At 36.0% G+C, this 24,816-nt stretch overlaps 1 protein-coding gene across 5 annotated transcripts in view; it reads left to right on the top strand.

Annotated features, from left to right (window-relative positions):
* The first annotated feature begins 715 nt into the window (after positions 1 to 715).
* The window catches only part of PPP3CB (protein phosphatase 3 catalytic subunit beta), a 53,329-nt gene continuing 29,228 nt past the window's right edge, over positions 716 to 24,816 (top strand). For 4 of the 5 annotated variants that reach the window (XM_026055787.1, XM_026055785.1, XM_026055786.1 and 1 more), the window contains exons 1-5: positions 716 to 815; positions 13,304 to 13,504; positions 15,497 to 15,621; positions 18,713 to 18,824; positions 19,767 to 19,912. In XM_026055787.1, the coding sequence (XP_025911572.1) occupies positions 782 to 815; positions 13,304 to 13,504; positions 15,497 to 15,621; positions 18,713 to 18,824; positions 19,767 to 19,912 (618 nt within the window). In that variant the 5' untranslated portion in view covers positions 716 to 781. The remainder of the gene's footprint in view (positions 816 to 13,303; positions 13,505 to 15,496; positions 15,622 to 18,712; positions 18,825 to 19,766; positions 19,913 to 24,816) is intronic. The other variant, XR_003251910.1, reaches the window with a different exon arrangement.

The following is a 24,816-nucleotide window of genomic DNA, read 5'->3' as shown; positions in this document are numbered from 1 at the left end:
GGAGGTGCCCGCACCTGCCGCGCCGGCTCCTGTGCGGGGGCTGCGGGTCGCTGCAGCCGCGGGTGCTGGCAGCGCCGAGGGGCAGGCGGCGGCCAGCTGCCGCCTCCTTTTCCATCGGCCGTCGCGCTCAGCTTTCCAGTCCCGAGGAGAAAATTCACCTTCATCTGTTTTTTCGTGGCCTTTCTTGGCGTCGTAGTCTCGTGGGAAGGCTTTAAAGTCAAGTGTCACGCTGCTTAGAAGGAACGGCCACATATGCCTAAGTAGCTGTGGCTGTGTAAAACTCAGGTGGTCTTGTGACCCAGATGCTGTGAAACACGACATCCTTGCTTCAGAGCGCATCAAGCCTCTGTCTTCCAGCATCTGTGGGGAAAATAAGCCTTTGCCAACACAGTGTTCCAAGATACATTCATTAGATCTAAACTGTTAATTAAAAGGGTAGCATAGGTAATGCTTTAAAGAATCATCTAGTTCTTATTTACTCAAATTACAGATAATAAAAAAATTATTTTATTCTTGAAAGCTGTATTTGGCAGTGGCAGTATGGGCGTTGATTTGTAATAGCCGGCCTGTGTAGTTTGAAATTTGTGGTTATATACAAAGCGGTTTGTTTTTATGGTTGACATTCCTAGGAACACATGGTCTAACTGAATTCAAAGGAATGGGGATCTATTCATCCAACTTTTTATCTAATATGGAATCTTGAGAAATGAAAAGGATATCTTTGTCTTCAGCAGGTCTTAATTAAAGCTTTGGAACCCCATAGTATGTTTTGGAAATCAGCATGTTTTCCAGTATGCTGGAAACCTTTACTCACAGTAAGTTCTTACGCATTTTGGATTGCTTAACCTGTTGATTTGTTTGAACAAATTTTAAAAGTAAAAATAGAAAATGTTACAGCTAGTCTCTTAGAAGCTTGTATGAATTAGTGCCGTTGATGTAAAGATATTATAATATACAGTGCTTAGGCTTGTTGTATTTTTTTTACCTTTATAGCAATTTGTTATAACAAATCATTTTAAGTTCTTCAAACAGTTCAAGAGAACTAATGGTAAGTGAGTATATACTTTAGAGAGCACTGGAGAACCTGCTGATTTCCAAATACTTAATAATTCAGCTAGTTAATTGTGACCTATTCATCTGGTTGCTAAAAATCATAGTTAAGACTTCATTTTAATGAGATTACAGCCTGGGGTTATAGTATTTCTTTGAACCTGGGTGTGCAGGATATAGAACTATTGTAGCAGTAATCAGACTTCGATATCTTCTTTGGGCATAATTACAACTGGTTATTAAAGCTGGTTAAATGTTCATACAGCAGCATTTTGCTGTTTGTTCCGTTGATCTGTCCTTTCCATACCTATCGTGCTGAATCACTGGTTTCTGTGGAAAGCCTGGACAGCTATGCCAAGCTGCCTCTGTTCTTGGTATGAAGAACAAATTTTTTTTTCCCCATGAGGTGCAGTGCAGTTTGAAATATTTTTCTAGGCAACTACCCTGGGGTGCAAGATTGCAGGTTATGCCAGTGCTGAGTAGGAGTATCTATGCAACGCAAATACATTTGTGGAAACCATGTTAAAATGTGACAACTATGTTACGTCCCATGTACCAAAAAATGTTCATTGTGCTCTTAAGTTTTGTATGATATTGCAGATGTGGCGATACAGATATGATACGTATCTTCAGATATAGAGATTACAGATGTGATACTCTCTTAAAATAGCTGAGCCTTCTGCTTTTGACTGGACATGTGTAGACCAGGTGTGCTGGAGAAGCAGTAAGACAACAGTTTAAATGGTTGAATAATGTCTTTATAACTTCTGTAGTGCTTATGAATTATAGTACAAATCACTGCTTTTTTTCTTAAATATCAGGTTATTTATTAATAGTTAGTAACAGACTCATTTACTGGAGTAAATTGTTGCGATTCTTTTTAAGTTTTTTTTTGTCTTTATTTTGTTCAATGTGATCTACTATAGGAAAATAGTTTTTTGGTTTTTGGTTTTTGTTTTGTGTGTGTGTGTGTGTGTGCTGCTACCCCTGTTCTAAGGCTAAAATACGTTGGGGGCACCCAGGCTTTCCATCTCCCCTTGCTGAGCTCTTCTATTTATAATGTCTCAGGTCCTTGAGAATAGCCACAGAACTTAGAAGCAGAATGCGGTATGTTATCTGGTGCGTCTGTGTAGAGTATTGGTTCATATGTCAGTTTTCATGCTCTGCAAGTGCTAGATCTTTTTGGGAGGGAATGTGAAATTGGGACCTAATGTTTGCTTTTGGGAGGGCTAGCCAGTTTCTGAAGTAAAGAAAAAAGGAAGAAGAAAAAAGATTTGGACAAAGCCGGTATTTGTATTGTTTCATCTATCACTTTTATTATACCTTTGTTTTCTTCTTCTTTATTTCTTGGAAGAATGGAAAAATAATAGAGACTATGAGAAATGAGAAACCATGAGACATGAAATCTTTCACTACAAATAATATATGTTGGCAGAAATGGGCAAGAAATGGTCACCCAAGAAAAAGTGGTTAAATTATTGTATCATCAGTAACTGATCTTTCCTAATAAGGTAGGATAGCAAGTAGGGAATGTCCCCCATTATATTTTGACCTGTATATTTAGCCATTGGTGAGAGATGTATATATCTAGAAAAATATCTGAAACATTATCAAGTATAATGTTCACATTAGACATAAAGATAACAAGCATAATGGTGGCTTTAAATATGCTGTGTGTACAATCTAGCTGTATTAGTCTGGCATGCCTTCCCAAATATAAATTGTATCATCACAGAGCATTGATTGCTTTTATTAAAGGACATAAAAAGCTCAGATTTTCTCCTTTCATGGCTCAGTTAAATTGTGTCCAAGTAATTTGTGCTTGTGGAATTTCCTATAAATTAATGCTTAGCTATGAAATTTTAATATCTGAAGTCAATGTGTGGCATTCAGTTCCTGAAAAGTGTCTTGTGGCAGGGCTTCTGTTACTGTATTTTTTAAACAGAGATAAGGAAAGTACCTGTCCTCATAATTCACTGTTTTCTAAGGTGACCTATTCATCTTTGAACAATGATGCCTAGTGTTTTACTGTCTTATGAAAGATAGCATTTTCCTCTATTATGTTCTGTCAGAATTACAGAAAAAAGCTCTTTTTTTTTGACTGCCAATGGTATTTAACTGTCATATCTGATTCTTTTGACTTTTTTTGTGGTAATTACCTGACTTCAATCAGTTTACTTGACCTTTGAGTGCACGTATGATTCTCATACTTTAAATTTGTCAGTATATTGTATCTTGTCTATTGAAGCAACTGTTCCACTACATTGCAGCAAAGTACTTTTCACTGACATGGAGGAACCTTCACTGGCTTTAATTTGAGTGAAAAGCACTTGGGCTTGTCGGACCAAGCTGTGAGTAGCTACACTGCAAAGATGTACTTGAAATAGTGTCCTTCCTGGCATAGCACTTCTGCCTGCTCTATGTTACAAGGCTTTGGGATGTAATCCACAGTATTTTGTCCTGCTGAGCTAATGGACATTTTTTGATGAATTCTGAAGATGATATCTTGTTCTTTTGGACATGGGAGACTTCAGTATCCCTTTGCTATTTGGGCAGAAGTCATGGTAAGGTGTGATTGGCAAGCAGTGGTTTTACATGTTAAACGATAGCTTCTTGAAACAACAATTCAGAGAATCCTGAAGAGAAGCAACTCATTTATCCTTGAGCAGGATCTTATTTTAAGATACTAATAGCTGCTCCCTAACAGTGACATACATGTAGGAGAAAATGAAGTCATTGTAGTATTTAATTTTAAAACATGGAATCCAGTTAAACAACTAAAAGGATAAATACATATAGGCAGCATGAAGATTGTTTTAAAAATATGGTGGACTTAGAGTGCATTTATGCTACTGATCATAAATTATTTTAAAATGACATAAAAAAGCAGCAAAGTAAAGAGAACGTTAAAAGGTCATGCTTCAAAAAAAAAATCACAGTTTTGTTTTGGGAAGGAAAATGGAATGGACTGAATTCTGACAAATTAGTGTTTGGCCTTGAACTTTTTTCACTTTTTTTTGAGAGGATGGTGAGAGGGAGTGAAAAGAAAAAACCTCTAAACAAAAGCCTGTGGCAGTTTCAGCAGGGCCCATTGGCAGTTGGGGTTTGGGAAGGCAGGGCCAGAGCAGAAAAAGCTGGCAGCTACTTGCACGTGTGTTTACTGTGTAAGAGGACTCTTTCACACAGGAGTCAAGTTTTTTGCTGAATGGGACTGAGGAACTGTCTGTTTGAAGTGTAAGTGGTTGTAGAACATATCAACGCAATGAATGTTAAAAAAAAAGTATATCCCAGGACTGGAAGATATTTGTCTAGTGCCTCTAAAGGAATTCTTTGGCTTTTTTGGGTGCAAAATTGCTGATCTGTTTTCCATAGCCTCTGGCTTAACTCATCTTCTGAGTCTGAGAAATGGAGCATAGCAGCATTTTAGAAAAAGCTCCAGATTGAACTGGAGAGCTGTAAGTTTAACTTAAGGAAAATCATAGCAGTTGTAAGAAAGAGTGGACTAAATACATCCCTGGAGGAATATAGCGCATAAAAGAAAAGCTGGTACAGTTTTCATAGAAGGAAGCCAACAGAAACTGTTAAAATTCTTTGGAGGAGCCAGTGAGCTGGCTGATCCAGACAAAACTATTCATCAGGTTCCCCCGTCAGAGCTGCTAAAGTAAGCAGTCATGCTAAAAGAGGAAAGGTCTTCTGGATCAAAATTGATTAGGAAAGAAAGGATGTGAATACGTAATAATCTTCCATGGTTGAGGGAGGTTGGTATCTGGAATCTGTGCTCTTTAAATGTATTCATAAATTATTTAGAAAACAGAGTGAACAGTGAAATAATAACACTTACTCAGGGTAGTAAACTTCCAGGGATGTTTCAGAAGGGTTTTATTGGACTGAGTGGCTGGGCAATGAAGTTGTAGGAGATACTGTGCTGATAAAGGCGGAATAGTAAGACTCTGTAAGGCCTTGCTTAAACCTTGACCTTGCTTAAATATACAGAGTGGTGTGAACAGGAAAGAAACATTAGGGTCAGTATGGATAGTATTCTGAAAATGTTAGCTCAGTGGGTGTCAAACAGGCTGATAGGAACTTGGGCATTATTTGAAGATCAATTTAGAATAAAGGAGAAAACACTATCATGCTGTTATATATGTCTTGTGTTGTATGTACATCTTGAACAGCGGCATGTAATTTTGGTCCACTTTCTGATATCCTTTATCTATAATGTACTGTATCTTAGAACTAGAAACAGTACAGAAAAGACACGGTTGGAGGCACAGAGTGGCTTCCCTGCAAGGTGAAACTGAAAAGGTCAGGACTCTGTGACTTAGAAAAGTGATAGCTGGATAGGGGTAGAGTTAGATGCATCATGAATAGTATCTAATGGAAAAGATGAATAGGAAACAACTGCTCTTTTTATCTTCCCGTGAGAAGGAGAAAAGCAGCACTAAATGAGTTTTTACAGAACTGGATATAAAGGAAAAGTGAAGTACTTCATATAGTAAGAGTAATGAAAATTCTGGAATTCATAGCAACAGGATGCAGTGGAGGCAAAAAGTATAAAAGCATCTAGTGCAGGTCTGGACATACTGGTGAAAGATAGTCCATCAGTGATCATAAACATCATGGTCTGAATGAAACTTAGGGCTCCAGAGGAAATCCTGAAACCATTGAGTTTTGGGAAGCAGGGAGTATACTGAGGGAAAGACCTATGTATCCACCTGCGCCAGAGATGTGTTTAGGCACTAAATAGTCTTGTGGTATAACACACTATGTCCATTTTAATGGGATGGGTATCCTTAAGTACTTTTTCAGAAAGTACTTACATTTTTCCTGAGAGAACCTTACAGAAACATCTACTAAGTTAATAGAAAAATTATATGCACAGCATAAAATATGAGCACAACATGGCATATTAGGCATATCAACACATTTTTATTTGAGGTTTTTCCTTGCTTTTAGAATGTTTGACATTGCAGCAAGTGTCATGCATTTAAAGAAATTTGAGTAAAGGGATAATTTTTGTGACATTTGGGGAAAATGCCATAATCTGCAAGAAACTGCCTTTGCAGGATCTGTGCTGTCTTGTTTGGTATGAATAGGGCAACCCATGCCTTTCGACAACTATTGATTCTAACTTTCTCATTCAAGTAGATGCTTCTGTGTTTTTGTGCTAAACAAGTATTTTCAAGGTTGCTGGTCCATAGACCATCGGTGAAGTCTTTATGAAATTTCTTTTCAAATCTGTCTTGCCAAACGCAAAAGAATAATTTGACATATTCTGTCTTCATAGCAGTCATGGATGCTACGTTTCTTTGTTCTTTATAGACGTTGGCATAGAGAGGTGAAAAATCTGGGGACAGATCGAAAGGATTTGCTGGGAGTTAGGCTTCTTGCTTCTACTGAGTGCCAATAAATAATCAAAAGTGCATTTAAAACCAAACACACACCCCACCTCAAACCCCCCAACCAACCAAACCCCCAGCATTTTGGGGACTACTGTGGTAATAAGCGTGCTGACAAAATGACTGATAATAGCCTGTCTTTTTACAGAACACTGTCCTTGTATTAATATATGACATCATTTTGCAGAGACAAACATTATATACTGTTTCATGTATACCTATCCCCAAAACAAAAAAAATTCTTTGCTTGTGTTAAATTGGGAAATTCAGTATAAATACAATGTCTGTTCAGTAGCCTTGGTAATGTGAACTGAGACTATGTCTGTGAAACCAAAAACACTATTAAAACAGAAAATGAAAATTGGGGTGCTGAGCGCAGTTTTGCAGCCAAAGCTGAGTTCATGGAACATGTCATGGGGTCCTGACTGTAGACAAAAATGGCCAATTTCCTTTCTGTGGGAGAGAGAAAAGAATTATTTAAATTTTAAGATACAAAGAGCATCAAGTATTTTGTTTGTGGAAGCAGAATGCCTTGTGCAGTGACTCCCTGATACTTTTTCCTACCGTTAATCTAGGGGTCTTGTTCTCATCTTATTTCAGGAACCTGTTCCAACAGGGTGTTTCTGATACAAGCCAGATTTAGCCAAGGTTGTTAAAATAGGCTTATATCAGTGTGGTTTACCTTTACAGTATCTACATTTTACGTTCTATTAACAGCTACTGTTGCATTCAGTTACTAGGCACTGTGAGATCTGCTTTGGGTCTGGAGGTGGCGTGTGCGTGTTAGTTGCCACACTGCACCCCTCAGTTGGGATTATTATATTGGGTAAGGTGCCATGCTAATGCAGTTTTTCTGCTTCTGAACCTTATTGCAATGTACTATGAATGTATTCATTCAGATTGATGCTAACTTTTGGATCTTTATAACATGCTTTATTGTAAAGTATAAATGTGCTCAGAGGCTCATAGGAAGTCTGTGGGTAGAATTAGGTTTCTAGGTTTTGCTTTTGATATCTCTGTTTTAAGTAGTGCTGCAGTATAAAGGAAAGATCTATTTTTTCCTCTTCAGAAATGCGTATGAATAGTAATAAAAACCATGACAACCTTTCTGTTAGCAGAACCCAAAAGCTACTCACTGGGTCTTTTTCAGCATTAGTGTTTAAATTTTTGAATCAATATACTTGAAATAGCTATAGGTAACATAAGCAACAGATTTAATTTTTTTTAAATTAATTTTGACTAGTAAACAGCAGTTTGTTTTAGAAAAGCCTGTATGTTGTTGTAAATTATGATGCATGTTACCTTTGTTAATAAGATCTATTCCTTTACTAATAGGATATAGTCTCGGTCATTTTGTATTGCAGTGTGTACTGCTTTAGACATTCATCTCCAGATGCTTGTCTATTGCTTGTTTTTGTTGGGAATGGAAGAAGGGAATCTTTTAATGACCAATATCATATTATTTCCTTAGGGTAATTCCTCTTAATTACCATTCCGTTACAGTCCCCAGAGCCCAGGTTTTGCACAAAGATTTTGAAACATGGATTATATTTCTGTCTTGGAACGTATCATGCTGCAATTCTTTTTCCTTAGGCTATACTCTTCTATTACTACTTCATCAAATGTTTAATTAAACCCATTAGTTTGCAGAAATTGTCTATGTGCTTCAAAAATTATCATCCTTAACCTATTAAATGACATTATTTGTAGTATTTTCCAATGATATGAGCTTTAATACAATGTCGACTATTGTTGAGACAATAATTAAAGTATAGAATACAAAGTAACAGTTTTTATAGTAAGTGTTGCTGTTTCATTCCAATTCAGTGTTGCAGTTTAAATCCTTAGTGGTGTTTTATGCTGTCTTCCCCAAAGATTATTCTGAAAAAAAATCCTTCTTGAGCAATAGGAAAATACATGTATGACATGAAAAGGATTTTATTAAACTTAACTCATTTTAAAAATTCAGTTTTTCCATGAGACTGATACAACTTTACAGATGCTTGGCTGTTTTGGATACTGCCACTCATGATTTTGGGACATTATGGATAACCCCTGGAAATACAGAATTTTTCATTTGATGTATAATCTTCCTAACTATATTAATTCAAAGAATTTGATACAGTTCTTTCCAGACAATGGATGGAAACATCTGTTTTTATAGCCTCACAGAAAATGTAACTTGTCAGATGTACTCAAAGCTATAGCTAGTTAAAATAGGCAGAATTCAGTTTTGTAAGAATCTGATCAGAAATAAATTACTTGGACATAAGAACTTCACTAAGGGAAGGAAATTTCATCTACTGTATGTTTAAAACCCTTTCAGTATTTCCAAAATCTCATAAAGAGGAAATCAACTTTGTCCTTCTAAGTTCTGCAGCCATCAGTAACCATACAGTTAATCAGTAATGATTAGCAAATAAGAGAGGGAAGATCAGCTGGTCACCTCCATGGACCATTCTCTACCCCATCCCCTATCTCACCAAAAAATCTTCTCCAAAAAGAAAAAAAAAGGATCATCTTTCATTTAAGATCATTATCTAGGAATAGCATGAGAATGAATGAAGCACAATTCCTGCAAAACTGTGTCTTGTGTTGGTTGACTTTGGTTCTGGGCCGGTGTGATCTCTAATGCTTTTGGAACAATTAGAGCAGGAGAGATCTCCCGCCTGAATTGTCTGGTGTATCATAAAAAATGAGCTCAACTTTGCATTGCTGAAGGCAGTCGTGGGCCCATCTCCTCAAAGGGGCTGCCTGCTTTTATAACCTTTCATGAACTCGATTGCTTTAGAGACCTTTACCTGTCTGTCAGTCAGCCCGTGAGTTAAGTTACTGATAGGAAAAGAATGAGATGTGGAGGACACACAAATATGTGCAGACAGTACATTTTCACCCTTTATTTCCTAAACAAATGAAGCTAACCACCCCTCCCCCCAAGTTTAGGTTCAGTGGTATCTTCCAATCCTGATGAGAGCATAAAAATAAATGATAGAGCTTGTGCATAAGACTTGGTAAAAAGACTGATCAAAATTGTATTCCAAAATGAGCGATGTCAGTTGGAGCAATTGGAGAATTATCTTCCTTGCAACTGTTTCTGAGCTCCTTCATTTCCAGTGTGCCCACACAGGCAACTTTCCCTTCAGGTTCTTTGGCCTAATGAAACAAATAGGGCTTGACAGATCAGTGGTGCTTGTGATTAATCCAGAGAAAATCAGCAGAAGAAGAATTTTATGCAACAGGAAGATCCTCATCCTGCTTCACAGGGCACTTCAGATTCTCAGGTCCCGGACAATCTGACGTCTGCAAACAGGCCTGACTTCCCTATTTTTTCCTGCTGACTTTCTCAGCTATCAACTCACTTTGTGAGCTGTGTGCATTCGTACATGTACCCTCACAATGTGTACATTTGGGTACTCGGGCCTGCTGCCTTTGGTACTGACTTGAAATGGCAAGGATAGCTTTTCTGTCAGACTTTGTAACTGGTGTGTCTTGTGACTTTTGTAAGTTCACTTCTCAAGTTTTTTATTTCTCGGTTTCCCCATCTGTATGTTGGAAGTTGGCAGCGTTCCTCTCTCAGGTGCTTTCAGAACTATTGAAAGCATCACTCTAATTCTCGGTGCTGTTAAACAGTAATAGGCTCAGGTTAGTAACCCGGCACTAATGCAGAATCCAGTCATCAAATCCATTCCTATCAAAACATGTCGAGAAAAGAAACAAAGGCACTTATCTAGTGCCTAATGTCTAATGTCTAGTGTCTAATGTTGAATTAATTTGCAGTTTGTTATGTGGAGTGGGTTTGTTCCTTGTGGTAGAAATACTGTGTTAAGAAAGGAAAAAGAAAGAAATTGTCTAAAAATAAATTATGTACAGATTAATGTGAATTTCCAAATAATGCAGAAAATACTGTTAAGAGAATATGAAGGCTGGAAAGTCAAGTCAAGTGACTACTAGAATTAAGGCTTGTGTGGTCATAATTAAATTCTTCTAAAAATTCAATAGATAAATTGTCGTGTTGAAACAATGGCTTTGTCTTTTCAGAGTCAGATTTATGTTTTTAAACAATTGTTTTGCATGGAATGAAAGTGGTTGGTTTTGATTTCTTAAGTACACTGAGTTTATTAACAGTTGGACTACATGGGATTTTAGCACTTCCAAATGAAACCTGACTGATTACTACAGAAGACTGGAAGGAAAGGCATGCCATTTCTTTTCTATGTTAGTAAAATATTTTATGCCCCAAACCAAAATGTCATATTTGTTTCACAACTGTTTAATGTCAAGGCAAGTTTTTCAGCTTCTTTCTATTTCGGAGCATTTATAAGACAATTCTGCAGTTTATATTCTAAAGAACGTCTTTGTATTCAAATGGAATTTTATTCAGTCAATATTTGTAAGTGATTTATGCATCAGTTGCTTCATTGGTGTATTTTTATTCTTGTATAAGACAGAAGGGTGGCAATGTGTTGCTACTAATCCAGAAGCCAAGTTAAATGAAGTCAGTGCAAATATTTTAGTGTTTAAGCATTAATTTTGGAATGTAAAGTTTAACTTTGGAGAGTAAGAAAGTACAGTGTGAATAATCTAGCTACAGGTGTATTCATACTGCTAGCTGTTCTTATCTTTAAGTAGATATGTTTCTCCCCAGTGTTGTTTTTCTTTTTCTGACATTTTTAGTAATATTTTAATATATTTAATATTTAAATGGAGAGAAATTGAATGGTTTTGATTCTTCTACTCTTTTATTTCATTTTTTTGATACCAGTTTGTATATATTTTTTTCAGATAAGTTTTATTTCCTGTAATCATGTATGAGCGTGATGATATTTTGATGCAATGCTATGTGGGAATTTGCTGCATCCTCTTCTTCCATATGCTGTGTGTGTATTTCATCTGTGCAGCAACGGAGTTGCCACTGTTTGCCTTCATGTAGGCTGCAGTCAGATGTGCTGTCTCGGCAGCTGCTGAGCCTGGGTGGGAGGTTAGCAGTCCCATTTTGCCGAAGGTTACTGCCCTCACACGTCTTTCAGCATAACTGTATGTGTACATCATTCCCTAACGCACTTCTGTCAAAATGATCTCGGCTAAGAAGCAAGTACTCACTCGGCTGTTAAGGGCAGCAAGTGAGGTCTGTGTAAGAGAGGTGCTCCCCAGCCGCAGACCTCTCGCCTGCTCCCCCGCTGCGGGAGGCGGGAGCCCTGGGCTGCTCCCGACCCTGGGCCAGGGCCGGCTTCTGATACTGCCCGTCAGCTCCCAGGCGGCGACAGCCTTTGCGCGTAGCTTAACTTTTGGAGACAGTGCAACAGGAAAATAAGGTGAACAAGCTTAATGAAGGAACCTCTGCCCAGAATGGCGATGTTGGAGACTCCCCAAAGTTGCAAGGTTTTCTGGTGATATGGATTTGTTCTCCTGCTTAATCTGTGGTTTGACAGGACTTCAAACCGGCAGAATCCATCCTGCCGCCTTTCTGTGCTTCAAGGGTTTTTTGTGTGGGTGGGTGGGTGGGGGGGACATACTGCACAAAGTAGGATCATTAAACAGTGGGTTCAGCCCTGCTTTTTGAGGCCTCCTCTATAAAGAGATCCTCTTTTTCTCCCCAGTAGTAGGAGTTAATAGTTGCAAAGCAAAAGCTTATGACCTTGTACTTGTTAGTTTTATTTGATGATGCCTATTTTATCAGAAGAGAGAGTGAACAGTTGCTCTCCTTTCACCTTCCCCATTAATGCTGTCATAGACCTCTGTTATAATACCCCTTTAGTTATCGTGTTTTTAGGCTGGAGAATCCTAGTCTATTTAGTATTTCTTGTAGCAGAAACCATTCTAACTTTTTAATTTTCTTTGTTATTCTTCTCTGAATATTTTTTTAACTGTTCTTTCCCCTTTATAAGATTTGGGAACCAAAACTGCAGTGCACTTATGCAGCAGCATAATTCTTCTAATCTTCTTTTGTTTTCTATTCTTTTGCTAATAATTCTTAACATTCAGTTTTCAGGGTTTTTTTGACTTATGAGTATTGTCTGTTTTCCTAGAACTGTATGAAAGACCTTACTTCTGAATAGTAAGTTTGTAATCTGTGATTTTTTTATATGTAAGGTTCCTTGTCTGCATTAATTTACATTTATCAATATTTAATGTGTCTTTTTTTGCTGAGCCATTCAGTAGTATGGAGTTCTTCTGTAGCTCTTCATAGTCTGTCTCATTCTTCATTGTGCAGAATACTTACTGTCATCAGCAAACTGTATCGCTCCACACCTTATCTCCTTTTCAGTATAGTTTATGAATGTGTTGAATAGCACAGATCTTTTGTGGGGCTACCCAGGTGACCTTCTTCCTCTTCAGATGCTGGCTGTTGCCTCCTTTTTATTTCTTGTCCTTTGACGAGTTGTTTATGCTTTCCCTGCTTGTTTTGTTTTAAGAGCCTTTGACGATGAACTTTTTCAAATATCCACTCAGACTTGCAAAAGGCATTAAATCCTGTGTCCCCATGCTTGTTGAGTCCTTCAGAGAACCCCTGTATATTTGAGAGATGTGACATCTCTGTGCGAAAGCAGTTTTGACTCTTCCAAATGTTATATATATTATTGCGCCTTCTAACTCTGTTTTATTGTTTCTACAAATTTGCATATTACAGATATTAGTTTGTTCAATACATATAGGACAAGGTAGAATTCCTTGTTTGGCACAATTCCATCCAGTTACTATTGATGTCATCAAGCTTGTGGATTGAAAGACAAATTTGGTAGTCTTTATGCTACTTTGGATAGCACTTATTCCATGATGGATCAGTTCTCCATCTAGATGGAGTGTAATTTTAAAATAACATGGTTGTGATTTATGTGTTTCTCTTTAAATTTCAGCTGTCCCTTTTCCACCAACACATCGCTTGACATCTGAAGAAGTATTTGACACAGATGGAAAACCCAGGGTTGACATTTTGAAGAACCACTTAATAAAGGAAGGTCGAGTGGATGAAGAAATTGCACTTAGAATCATCAATGAGGGTGCTGCAATATTACGGAGGGAGAAAACTATGATAGAAGTTGAAGCTCCAATTACAGGTAATATTTCTAGTTAGTTTCACTGACAGCTAAATTTAAAAAAGCAGATTTTTCAGTTGTAAAGTTTGTCTTAAATTGTTAAAATAAAATTTCTGTATAAACTGACCGAATTTCCCCTCAAAATTGCATTTCTTTAACACTGCTCAACTGGTCTGAAAAATATACTGCACAGTATTGTACATAACAAAGGCACCTGTTTAAACCTGTTTGGAAAAAATTAGTAGGATTGGTATTATAATGACAAAAGGGAAAGTAGTTAACTGCAGATGAATTACGGATTTCGAATTCTTGTCATATTGTAAGTGGGAATAAAGATAGCTACCTGGAATAGAAAAATGAGCTCAGAAGGGAAGATTTAATAATTCTGAAGTCTAAATATGTGAAGAGAAGCTAGTTGCTGTTGTTTGAAGCAAATAACTTTAAGCTGGAGTTCTGAGTGAGAAATACCCTTTATAGTTCCTGTGCAGGTGAGACTAACGGTTGCATGTTAAACAGTGTTCTTGTGAGGGTAGTAGTACTGGCAAGTAACATAAGTTGTGGGGTTTTTTTGTTTTGTTTTGTTTTTGCATGTTTAATGCAATAGGACCAGGTTCATTTTGATATAAAACTGACAGATTGTCAGATTGTCTTTAATATGAATATGTTTTTCTTCTTCAGAATGGACCCATATAAAATTAGTATCTCATAAGTTTATTTTAGGGCATCAACTTGCTTTAATTTTTTAACATTGTGTAAATGAAAGCATTTAAATTGTACATGATTATTATTGATTTTTCTTTAAGAAAATCACCATTAAGTGACTGTCTGAACTCAGAGTTTTTTGGAGGTCCAGCAGGCTCGAAACAACAGTGTTGTCTATGTATTTAGAATTTTTATATTCTGATTTATTCAAAGAGTTACCCTGAGTTAATGGTTAATTGGAAGTGGAAAAAGAAGGAAAGTTCCTGCAATGTTTGAGCAGAGATCTGAAGAAAAGTGATATACAAGAGGACAAATTCTAATATTTTATAGGTCATGATGACTAAATAGCCTGCTCCAAGGGAATGACAACCTTTAAAGTGTGGTGTGCCATATCCTACATTTCTTTCAAAAATTAGAAAGATTTTTTCCCCCAAAATTTGCTGGTAAACACTGACAAGCAGAAGATGCTGTTGGTCAGATGATTAGTGACATTTTGCATCAATGGAAGAAGGCACAGCCTCTCAAATTTCTGGTGATTGTTATCAGCAGTACCTCATGCAGAAGCAAGAAGGCAGCTCCTGACTCCAGCTGGGCTGGGAACTCCTATGGGATTGAGGAGTTGGGAGCAGTTGTCTCTTCCATATGCTTTTCTTAAATTGTGAGAATGCCTGGCTTTGCTGCATGCTCTTCGAAGTCTTCCCATCCGCTGTCTTTGGCACTTCTGCCTCAGGTTGCTGACCACTGATCTTGTCCTGTCTCATATTCTATAAACACAAGAAAAATATACTGTTGAAATAGTGAACGTGGTTATTTGAAGGAGAAAAATAAGTGAGCAAAGAGAAGATATGATGATATTGAAAGTATGTTAGTCTGACTCAGGAACAAAGACCTACTCCCTGCTTTTTTTCAGTCCCATACGGATGCAGCAAATTGTTGCAGAACAGCATTGTAATCCCTTTCCAAGTATACGTACCAAGGAAAATTTGCAAAGATACCTAAGGGGTTGGGGAGGACAGTAAACAACTCCTGATGATCTTCAAGACATGAATGCTCAGTCCATTGGCAGCTCTCGAAAAATCTTCCACAATCTGCTAGACATAAATATGATTGTTAGCAGTGTTGTCATAGGTAGAGAGAACAGCATCTTAATGACAGAGGGGAAAGCTCCAAAAACTTATTCTATTCCTGGCTTATACTTGCCTTTTTTTCTTTATTAGAAATATCTTGTGGCTGTTTACTTAACTATAAATTTAGTAACTTTTTTGTTAGAGATTTTTTTTTAATTAATTTGAACAAATTTTTTGCTTGCAGTGTGTGGTGATATTCATGGCCAGTTCTTTGATCTAATGAAGCTGTTTGAAGTGGGAGGATCACCTGCTAACACAAGATACCTCTTCCTCGGTGACTATGTAGACAGAGGTTATTTTAGTATAGAGGTAACTGAATATATTAATCTGCTTTGTCCTAAATTTTTTTGTAAGCACACTTTCAGAGACTTTTTTCAAATGAAATCTTAGGTTTGCTTTAACACGCGAATATATTCTTCCTTGCTGTGCTTTCTCTTATTTTAAAGGCCTGTTTACAGGAGGATATTGACCAGCCATTCAGCTTGTCCTGTTGGAACCATGAGACTTGCTCGTTTTTCCCCTTCGTTAGTTGTTTTTGAAAAAGTTTGGTTCAGTAGCATTATTCTGTATAGTCTTGCTTCTCTTATAATATTCAGTAGGGTTCCTTTTTTAGGTTTTTGGAGAACAGATGAGTAATGTTTGGAGGTCTTTCCCAAAGCCTCTTTTTGATAAATGCTAATCTGTATAAATTAGACTCCTTCTACTTAAGTAATAAAGTATTTTTAATAATTATTAGTATTTTTCTTTACTAAAATTCTGAGGGCGATTACAGATATTCCCTAAGGATGACCTGTGTTTCTGCCATTAGTTTTTCAGGTATTTTGAATTCAAATACTTTTTTAAATTTTTAATATGTTTATTATGTTACATTCGAGAGAGATTCACATATTCATATCAGTTGGTTTCAGGGCTATGATTTCTAAGTTATCTATTCTTTTGGAGCCAGCTTGGGAAATGCTTCAGCTTGAGATCTCTTCATAGATACCAGGCTTACCATTTGAAATAGCATATTAGAAGGCATGGCATATGATACTTTATTTCAGTATCAGAATTGTGCTGTTCTAATATCACATGTGTGTGTGTGTATACTGTTAAGAGCATGAACAATGCATTTTGGGATTATAGGTTTAGTAGTCAAACTGAAGATACAGCAGGAATGATTGCTTCAAAGGAATTATGGAAAACAATTACAACAAACATTCCCTATTTATTCATTCAATCTTCCATCTCATTTTTTTCTCACATGATTTTAATTTAATTTTTAACTATAATGCTTGGGATGCTAAATATAGTCGTGAAATACTTAAAGATACGCTATCCATACTCTTCAAAATCACTCCAAAGTTCTTAAAAAGGCTTCTCTTTCTGCATTGCAATGATCTGCTCTCTTTTGCTCTGAGTGCCTATAGAAACATCAGTAAAGTGCATGGCATATTATCTGAATGGCAGATTATCAAATTCCTGCAAGTATATGATGGGCTAAACTATGTAGTCCTCTTGAAAAAGAAAAAAAAAAGTATATTAACATCACCCCTCTGCTTTCCACTTTTACTTACAAAAAATCCTCCTTCAGTTTTTGCTTGGCCGTCAGTAACTTTTAGGAAGTTCAACTTAACTTTCAGGAGTTTTCCTATGGTCACTTTTAAATCTTTCTTACTGATTGGAAATGTAACACAGTCAGTAAAACTTTTACATGTCATAGAAAAGTGAAGATGAAATTTTCTACAAATGTACAAAGAGGAAGTTTGTTTATTCACTAATAAATTCTTCACCAGTTTGTCCTGAAAGCTCTTCAATTTTGTTGAAAACAGCATTGATATGTTGTATCAATGGGTAGTAACCCATTTCCAATATAACAGTCAGGTGCCATCACTTCTACCAAGAAGGATCATTGCATATTACCATGATTGTGTATAACAAACTACTTGGGTCAAGATGGAGTTCTTCGTATAAGGGTGTGTAAGTTCTTCATTTCTGCACTGAAGTAATGTGATATAGAGAACTCTGACACTAGTCTGTCTTTGATTAATAAAAAAAAAGTGCCAGTACAGGAAAGGTACAAAACCATTTTCTTTTTGTACTTAATAGGTGTCATGCTTAAGAATGTGTAAATCTCAGCAACTTACGTATAGTATCCATTTACTTAAAGGAGGGCACTGTTTCGACACTTTTTTTTTTGTAAAAATTGACTTAACTAAATAGGTTCAAATTTGTAGAATTCACCAAATTTATTCATGTATTCATCAGATGATAAACAGTTGTTTTGTCACAAACCGATTATGCTCTCTGCTAGGAAACAGTTTTGAAGTGTCTGTGGACTTTGCAATATATCAGGATATTTCAAATTTACAGAAACATCGAAAAACAGGGTATCTGTAGAAAAATGAAGATTAGTATTTTGCATATTTTTACTAAGAAGATAAGAATTCAATAATTAATTCAGCTAAACTTTACAATAGAAGTCTTTGATGTATTTCTCCATATGTTTATTGGGTTTTTTTTATGTTCCTTTGTTTTCTTTCTTCCTTCATGTGCTTACTATTCTATGCAAAATAAAAGCAATGTTGGAGAATGAGAACTTCAGGGTTCTTGTATTGTTTAAAAAAAAACAAAAATAAATTGAAAGTAACTTCAATGTAGTGCAAAACTTCTGGGGTTTTGTTTTTTTCTGGGCTCAGTCAAAAATGTGCATAAGAATCAGGTTCAAAGTTTAAGTGAGACATTTGGGGCATTCAAGGATGCTGGGTGGTAACATCCCAGAACTTGAAAAAATCTTGTGTCTTCTGTAGTTCTGCCCCCATCTCCCTTAACTACTAGGGCTGTGATAATAATGATACATAGAAACTTTAGTTCTTTAAATTTGATGTCTGAACACTGAATAAACAACTAGCTGTCCCTGTTCCGGGAGAAGAAAGGTTTACTCTGTCCATTTTTAGTTCAAAAACAGTCTCCAAATGATGTAGCTGTCTTTAATGTAAATAATTTTGTGCTTCAAACTCTATGAATAAATGTCTGCCTTCCTTCTTATGCCAGTCTTTAGAATCATATTATGAAATCTGATTTTACGTACACACATACATGATCTGTCTAGATGAAGATGTTCTATAGTACAAATCTGTTGAGTTTGTTTTACCATTGAGTATTCAGTAAATGTAAATATTTTTCCAGCGTTCTGTTCAGCTGTTCTTATGGAAAGTAATAAATAATTTGCATAATTTGGGTCCAGAATAAGTATATTGAATCAGGGAAGTAGTTTTATAATATATTTTTAAATGGCACATTTTAAGCTGTACTTGCATTTGAAGTTGTTAGCATTCCTATTCAATGTTTTTCAGTAATAACAATTTTTAAAGTTCTTGTTAACTTGTTTACTTTATTGGATATATTTGTTTTTTAACAGTGTGTGCTGTACTTATGGGTCCTGAAAATTCTCTACCCAAACACGTTATTTCTTTTGAGAGGCAACCATGAATGCAGACATCTAACAGAATATTTTACCTTTAAGCAAGAATGTAAGTACTGTCCAAGAATGTAAAATTAGCTTACTTCCAACCCATTGTTTTTTGTTCAGCTATCTTGTTTTGCTGGAGAGATGGTTGTCTCTAATTGTAATTAAGGTCTTGCAAATGTTTTGAGCCCACAGACGTCAGTAGAATTGTTTGCAGTTGTTAGGTGTGGTGTTGGTGTGTAAGTGCGTGGAAGACTGGTGTCAATAAAGGTATGTTTTGGAGTAAGATTTGATGTGTCAATGCTATTTTTAAAATCTTGGAGAGGGGAAGGTTATTTTAAATAAAGCGCAGACAAGGGCTAGGTCTGCACTTTAAATTTTTTGCTGTCTTGGCTGTAATCAGGAGTGTGAAGTAACTTGCTGACAGCATTGTGAGGCTAGCAAGACAACCCTACTGCTGCTGTAATTTTTCAATTTGGGGAAGTGATTTTAACTATACTAGTATAAGATCACTCTTTTGCTGATGTAAGCTGCTCCTCCATTTGGAGATTTGTAAGTATAGATCCATTGATCAATGGATCAGTTGTCCTGGTAAAACCCACTTTGATGTAGGTAAAAGTGATATAGTAGAATCTATAGGCAGTTCTTGACTTTTCATTCTCATGAGAACACCACAACGTCTCAGTAATGTTTTATTTACTAAGGTATGCTGTATAATTGTAAAACACAAAATAGTTCTCTGATTTTTTAAAAAACAAAAATAGTTTCTCCATATTTGAGACAACAGAAGAAGAAATGAAAAAAGTTTATAGTTTTGGAAGAGAATGTGTGTTGGAATTGCACTTCTTATTGTGCTGTTTGGATATTTTCACTTAAATTTGTAGAGATAGATAGATTTTTTTAAAAACATTCAGTTTATGAGATTGTCTCTTAAATTTAAGATCTGTTATATTACTTTTTTCATCTAATGTGGTGTTCTTAATGTTTTATATATTTTTTTTTCCAGGTAAAATAAAATACTCAGAAAGAGTCTATGATGCTTGTATGGAAGCTTTTGATTGCCTCCCTCTTGCTGCCCTTTTAAATCAACAGTTTCTTTGTGTTCATGGTGGACTTTCACCAGAAATAAACACACTAGATGACATTAGGAGAGTGAGTATTTTATGTATTTGAAAATAAGTGGAATATGAAGATTTACATGATGCTATACAAAGTCATGTTTGTGAAACTGTCAGTATACTGTTTTCTCATCTTGTCTCTTTTGGAAGTGTAATTCAGGAACTGAAACTTAGGCTAAGAGTTTTTAATTATAATAATACTTAGACTGTCTAGTGCATTTTTCATTAGGAGATTTCATTGAGACAGTTGGAACTGTTACAAAACACACACAAAAAAATCCCAAAGTCCACCAAGTTTCCTAAGACACACAGTACGTGTAAAGAACTTCATATTCGGTCTGTATAGTGCTTAGTATTTCTTATTAGATAAAAACTAGAACTCTCATGGCTGTCAGGACTGAGCTCATAAAAGTTAACTCTAGTCTTAAAATCAATTGATATATCAAACATCATATTTCAGTTATTCTTATCCTGTAATCCTGTAAGTCCTATAAAATAAGTAGTAGACTGTGGCTTAGTTTGTGTCACATTTTTACGTGGCAGTGCACTTCCCTTAAATGGGTTTATTACTCTCTTGATCATGTGGAAGGAATTTTTTCTTTTTGAAAAAGGCTGCGAAGTTGCAGCACTTAATAGAAAATCAGATTGTTATTTAAAATGGGAAATGTGGTAGGCATTTGATTAACAGCTGTGGAATGCTTCTCACTGTAGTAAATGTGCTGAGTGACTACGTCGGTAAGATGGATGAAAACAAGTTTTAGAAATGGAACAATGGAAACTAAGTATTCCAATAGCATGCAGTTTAAAGGGAAGGAGATTGTGATGACATCGTGTATCTAACTGTCTTTAATAAATTGGTTTTAACAAGCAGGGGATGCTGGTCAGGTGAAGATTGTATCAGGTGAAAATCTTCAAGCTTAATTGCTTTTTTTGTGCACTCCTTTTTGACTTATTTTAGTTAACTTAGCTGACATCTTGACTACAATACTTGGCTCTTCAAGAAAGTAGTACTGATTACTTAAGTTTTGGGAAGCTTTGTGGAGCGCGACAGGAGTGAGGCTTTATTCTTGGAACTTATTTTCAAAATTTGGATTGTTCAGTATGGAATATAAAAAATCATCAGTTTCATGAGATCTGGAAATACAGCCGCCGTTCGGTTGTGTGGAATCTCCGTCTTCCCTTGGTCATCACCAGTAATGTTGTGCCTCTGTAGGAGGGAAGGGGTGGGAGGGAAGAATGCTGTCTGGTGTTGAGCCAGCTGCACGAGTGATTTTTCTTGTGGTTTTCAAAGCTTCCGGGTTTGCCCTTAGTCATATCTTTTGTCGTTTCTGAAATTTTAGAAGAAACTGATAATGTCAAATTGGTTCTACTGAGGAAACAACTTCTGAAGAGACAAAAAATTTCCTTATGCAAGGCTTCTTGAACAGATGGGTCTTACACAGCTTAAGTAGTGCAGCCCCTTCTGTAAAGATCCAACTGCTTTAAAATCTTTACCACTTGTGTGGTTGAGAGCTTTTGCCAAAATATGCCAGTATTTCTTCCTCATGGAAGGTGATCGCATCTGTAATGGGTCATTTGTCATCTGTGAGTCAGTAGTCACCCATGTGCTAATTTCTCTACACTTAGGGAAAGAAGAAAATTGTGTGTATTTAGGTACCTTCGTTAAAGATGCAACAGTAAGTATTTCAATGGAGTAACAGTAGATCATTGCTTTACATGCAGTAGTGAGGTTAGTTACAGAACTTTCATGAGTATTCTGCTGCTTTTAGATAATCAGAGCAAGATCTCTAGTAAAGTGCTCTTGGTGTAATTAATTCCGTTGAATAAGATGACTGTTTTTTCCCCTGTATTGCAATTTCTTTTACAGTCTAATGAAGGAAATACTATTTTCAAAATACTGGTAATACCAGAAAAATATAGTGAAAAGGAGCTATTCTTTTGCATTGTAAATTTTTGTTCACAAAAGAGGTTGGTCTTCATTGTTTTTAACAATGTGTACAGGGGTAATCTTCTGCAGCATGTGTGTTTAGATTCCAGTCTGCAAGGTTCTGTCCTTTGTAATGATTCTGTCGTTAATTCGAAGTCACATTGTTATACTTCCTAAAGTAAGTTGTGATGCGAGAAACTGAGGCTATGAATGATGAGAATGAAATAAAAGGTTGAGGCTCTACAAAAGTATTCTCTAGCAGGAAGTCTACTTGTTGCCTTTGGCATAGAATTGATTAAGCATAAGTTTTATGATCACTGTAAGATTAGCTTTGCTAATTTTATATTCGTGATGAACTTAGATTAAAGTGAATAGTGGAAAATTATTAGAATTAATTACTAGCTTTTTCATGGGCCTACTGTAGAAGATTTAATATACAAATTAAGAGTTCTAAATCTTAAAAAATGAAAAAAATGTTGTGTTCCTATTGGCTAGTTGTGGAAGTTAAAAATTAAAATAGCTGCATTTATTTTCACAATATGTATGTAGAAATATTTTAAAAGCTCCTCATCTGAAAGGATCAAAAGCATTTTACAAACTCTCTACACATAATTTTGGAATCAGGTTTCAGATTTTCTAGTGAGGGTGTAACATGCATGCTGTCCAGTAGCTGATACCAACATTTGGTAAACTTGAACAGGGCATGAAATACAATTTTTGAAACTGAACTGACAAGCATATATTCCCGCTTCAGTTATTTTCTTGGGAATTGTTTAATTAGGTGTGACTGATCAAATACAGGAGATTCATCACTGTAACTGGGAGTCTTACCTGTTACTACTCATCTCTTATTTACTGTGTACAAACAGCAGTGCTGCTCTATCGTTAGAAGGTTTTGTTACCCATTCTGGATTTTCAAAAGCTGAAAGATAAAACTGAATCTGTGAGCATTATAGAAACGTACACTTGTAGTGTAATTTTGAATAAGTGCTTTCCTGGTTTTTCTATTCTTTGTTGCTTTTCTGAGAGGTGTGAATGAGTCCTTTGTGTTTTTCTAGGTGTGTCTAGAAATCCAAACCATTTCTGTTATGATTAGTAACCGCTAAAGGATAGTTGATTTCGGCTTAAAATGTAAATAGCTTATTCAAAGAAAACTTCAGGATTTTAGGTGAGGCTAGAAGAAATAATAAGTTTACATACACATGGAACAAGGTATGTGGGGGCCTATTTCAAAAAAGAAGATCTAAATGTCAGAGAGAAGGAAGAACTATATCCTTAATTTGATTTTATAGAATACAAATATTGATGACCCACTTTGTTTTTTATCTCCTCTTACTGTATTTCTGGTTTTCTTACCGTCTTGCCCATTACTGGAGTTCCATTTCTCATTTTTTACCTCTCCCTCTCCTCAGTTTTGTAGGCTGCTGTCCTGCTGTATCTCATTTCTGAATTTACAAGATCTTTTGAACTGACTTGGACTGTTTCAGAGGCTGCAATTTCAGCTTATTTCACTTATAAATATTACACTAAAGAGTAGAATGATGCGAGAGGAGAAGAAAATGGTAGAAACAGAGATGGAACATATTTACTAGTGCAATGATTTAAATAGGAAACTATGGAGGCACATTCCAGTTCTAGAGTAAATCTTAGCCTGTGCAGAAATCTGTATGCATTGTGCAGAGAGAACTGAGAAGGGTAAATCGAATAAACAGTGCCATTGTGACAAGGCCTTAACACCTATCACATTACAGATGAGAAGAAACACGGTCAAAGTTTTTTGGAAAGTAATGCAAAAGAAACAAACATATTTTGGAAAAACACTTTGGAAAACCACTTTGATAATAGGATTATGGCTTTTGTTTTTTGGGTTTTTTTAATCTTAGTCTTGGAGCTAATTTGGAAGGTTTGGAGGTCAGGTAAATTTAATTAAGGGCTAATACTACTTCAGGATGAAATATAAGCTTGTGTGTTTATGTATATACAATACCGAATTTCATATTGCTTCTGATAAAAAACACATTTATAAATGTAAGGCAATGTTATCAGAATTGATCTTTAAGCCTCTTTTGTTTATTTGCTTCTTTTTAAAGAATCATCTAGTAACTTTTGGAAAAGGCACTCTTAGTGGCTTGGCAGCTGCTCAGTAGCTGCATTAGAGCTTGACATACACTGGTAGTGCAAGATGTTTTCAAATTAAATAGGTGATACAAAATGTCCATTTTACCATACAAGTGTGGTATATGAAACTAGCTTTTATAAACCATCATGGTAACTGTGTAATTTTACAGGCCTTGGTTTACTAGCAGAATTTCTTATTTAGGACAGGTCATCTTTGCAAACACGCGGAGGCATAATCATCTGGTGTAAGAGGGGAATCACAGCACTAAACAGGATAGGTGGTCAGCCTAAAGARGAAATTCTGTGTGGATGCAGTTTCTGCATCATGAAATCTTTTGTCGGTATCGTTGACATTCAGGAAGGCGATTTAAATCTACATGAACGAAATGATTATTTTTGCTGGCATAAACTCATTTCCAGTAGAGGGCAGCTTTCACAGTAGCTGTAACAGTAAAGCCTAACCAGAAAGATTACTGCAAATATGTCTCTAATTTCTGAGAAACTGCAATTTTCTGAAACTTCAAATAATCTGATTTTTGTCCTCTGAAGCTCATTTACACAAATGTTATGATTGTGTTGGTAAAGTGTGTCTCCTTCAGACACATGTCCATCAGCTTAGAGATGCTGCTTAGTTAATCTCATTTACACTGCCAAGACTTCTGCTGAAACAAAATTCTAAGAATGGTGATCTAAACCCAATACCTTATAAGGAAGGAACTGTCTAGATAAGACTATAGGGACTCTTAATGTTAAGAGAGACAGAGAGAGAATTGTATTACTGATTTACAACAAACAGTCATTATTTTTTTTAGTTGTCTGTGATATTAAGGTTTAATTAGTAAAATGCATTGGAATATACAATTTTCTGATAAAAAATAAGATAAAATTGTGTA

The sequence above is a fragment of the Apteryx rowi genome, unplaced genomic scaffold (genome assembly GCF_003343035.1).
Source record: "Apteryx rowi isolate R43461 unplaced genomic scaffold, aptRow1 scaffold_126, whole genome shotgun sequence".
Classification (NCBI taxonomy): domain Eukaryota; kingdom Metazoa; phylum Chordata; class Aves; order Apterygiformes; family Apterygidae; genus Apteryx; species Apteryx rowi.
This window is presented reverse-complemented; position numbering and strand designations above follow the sequence as displayed.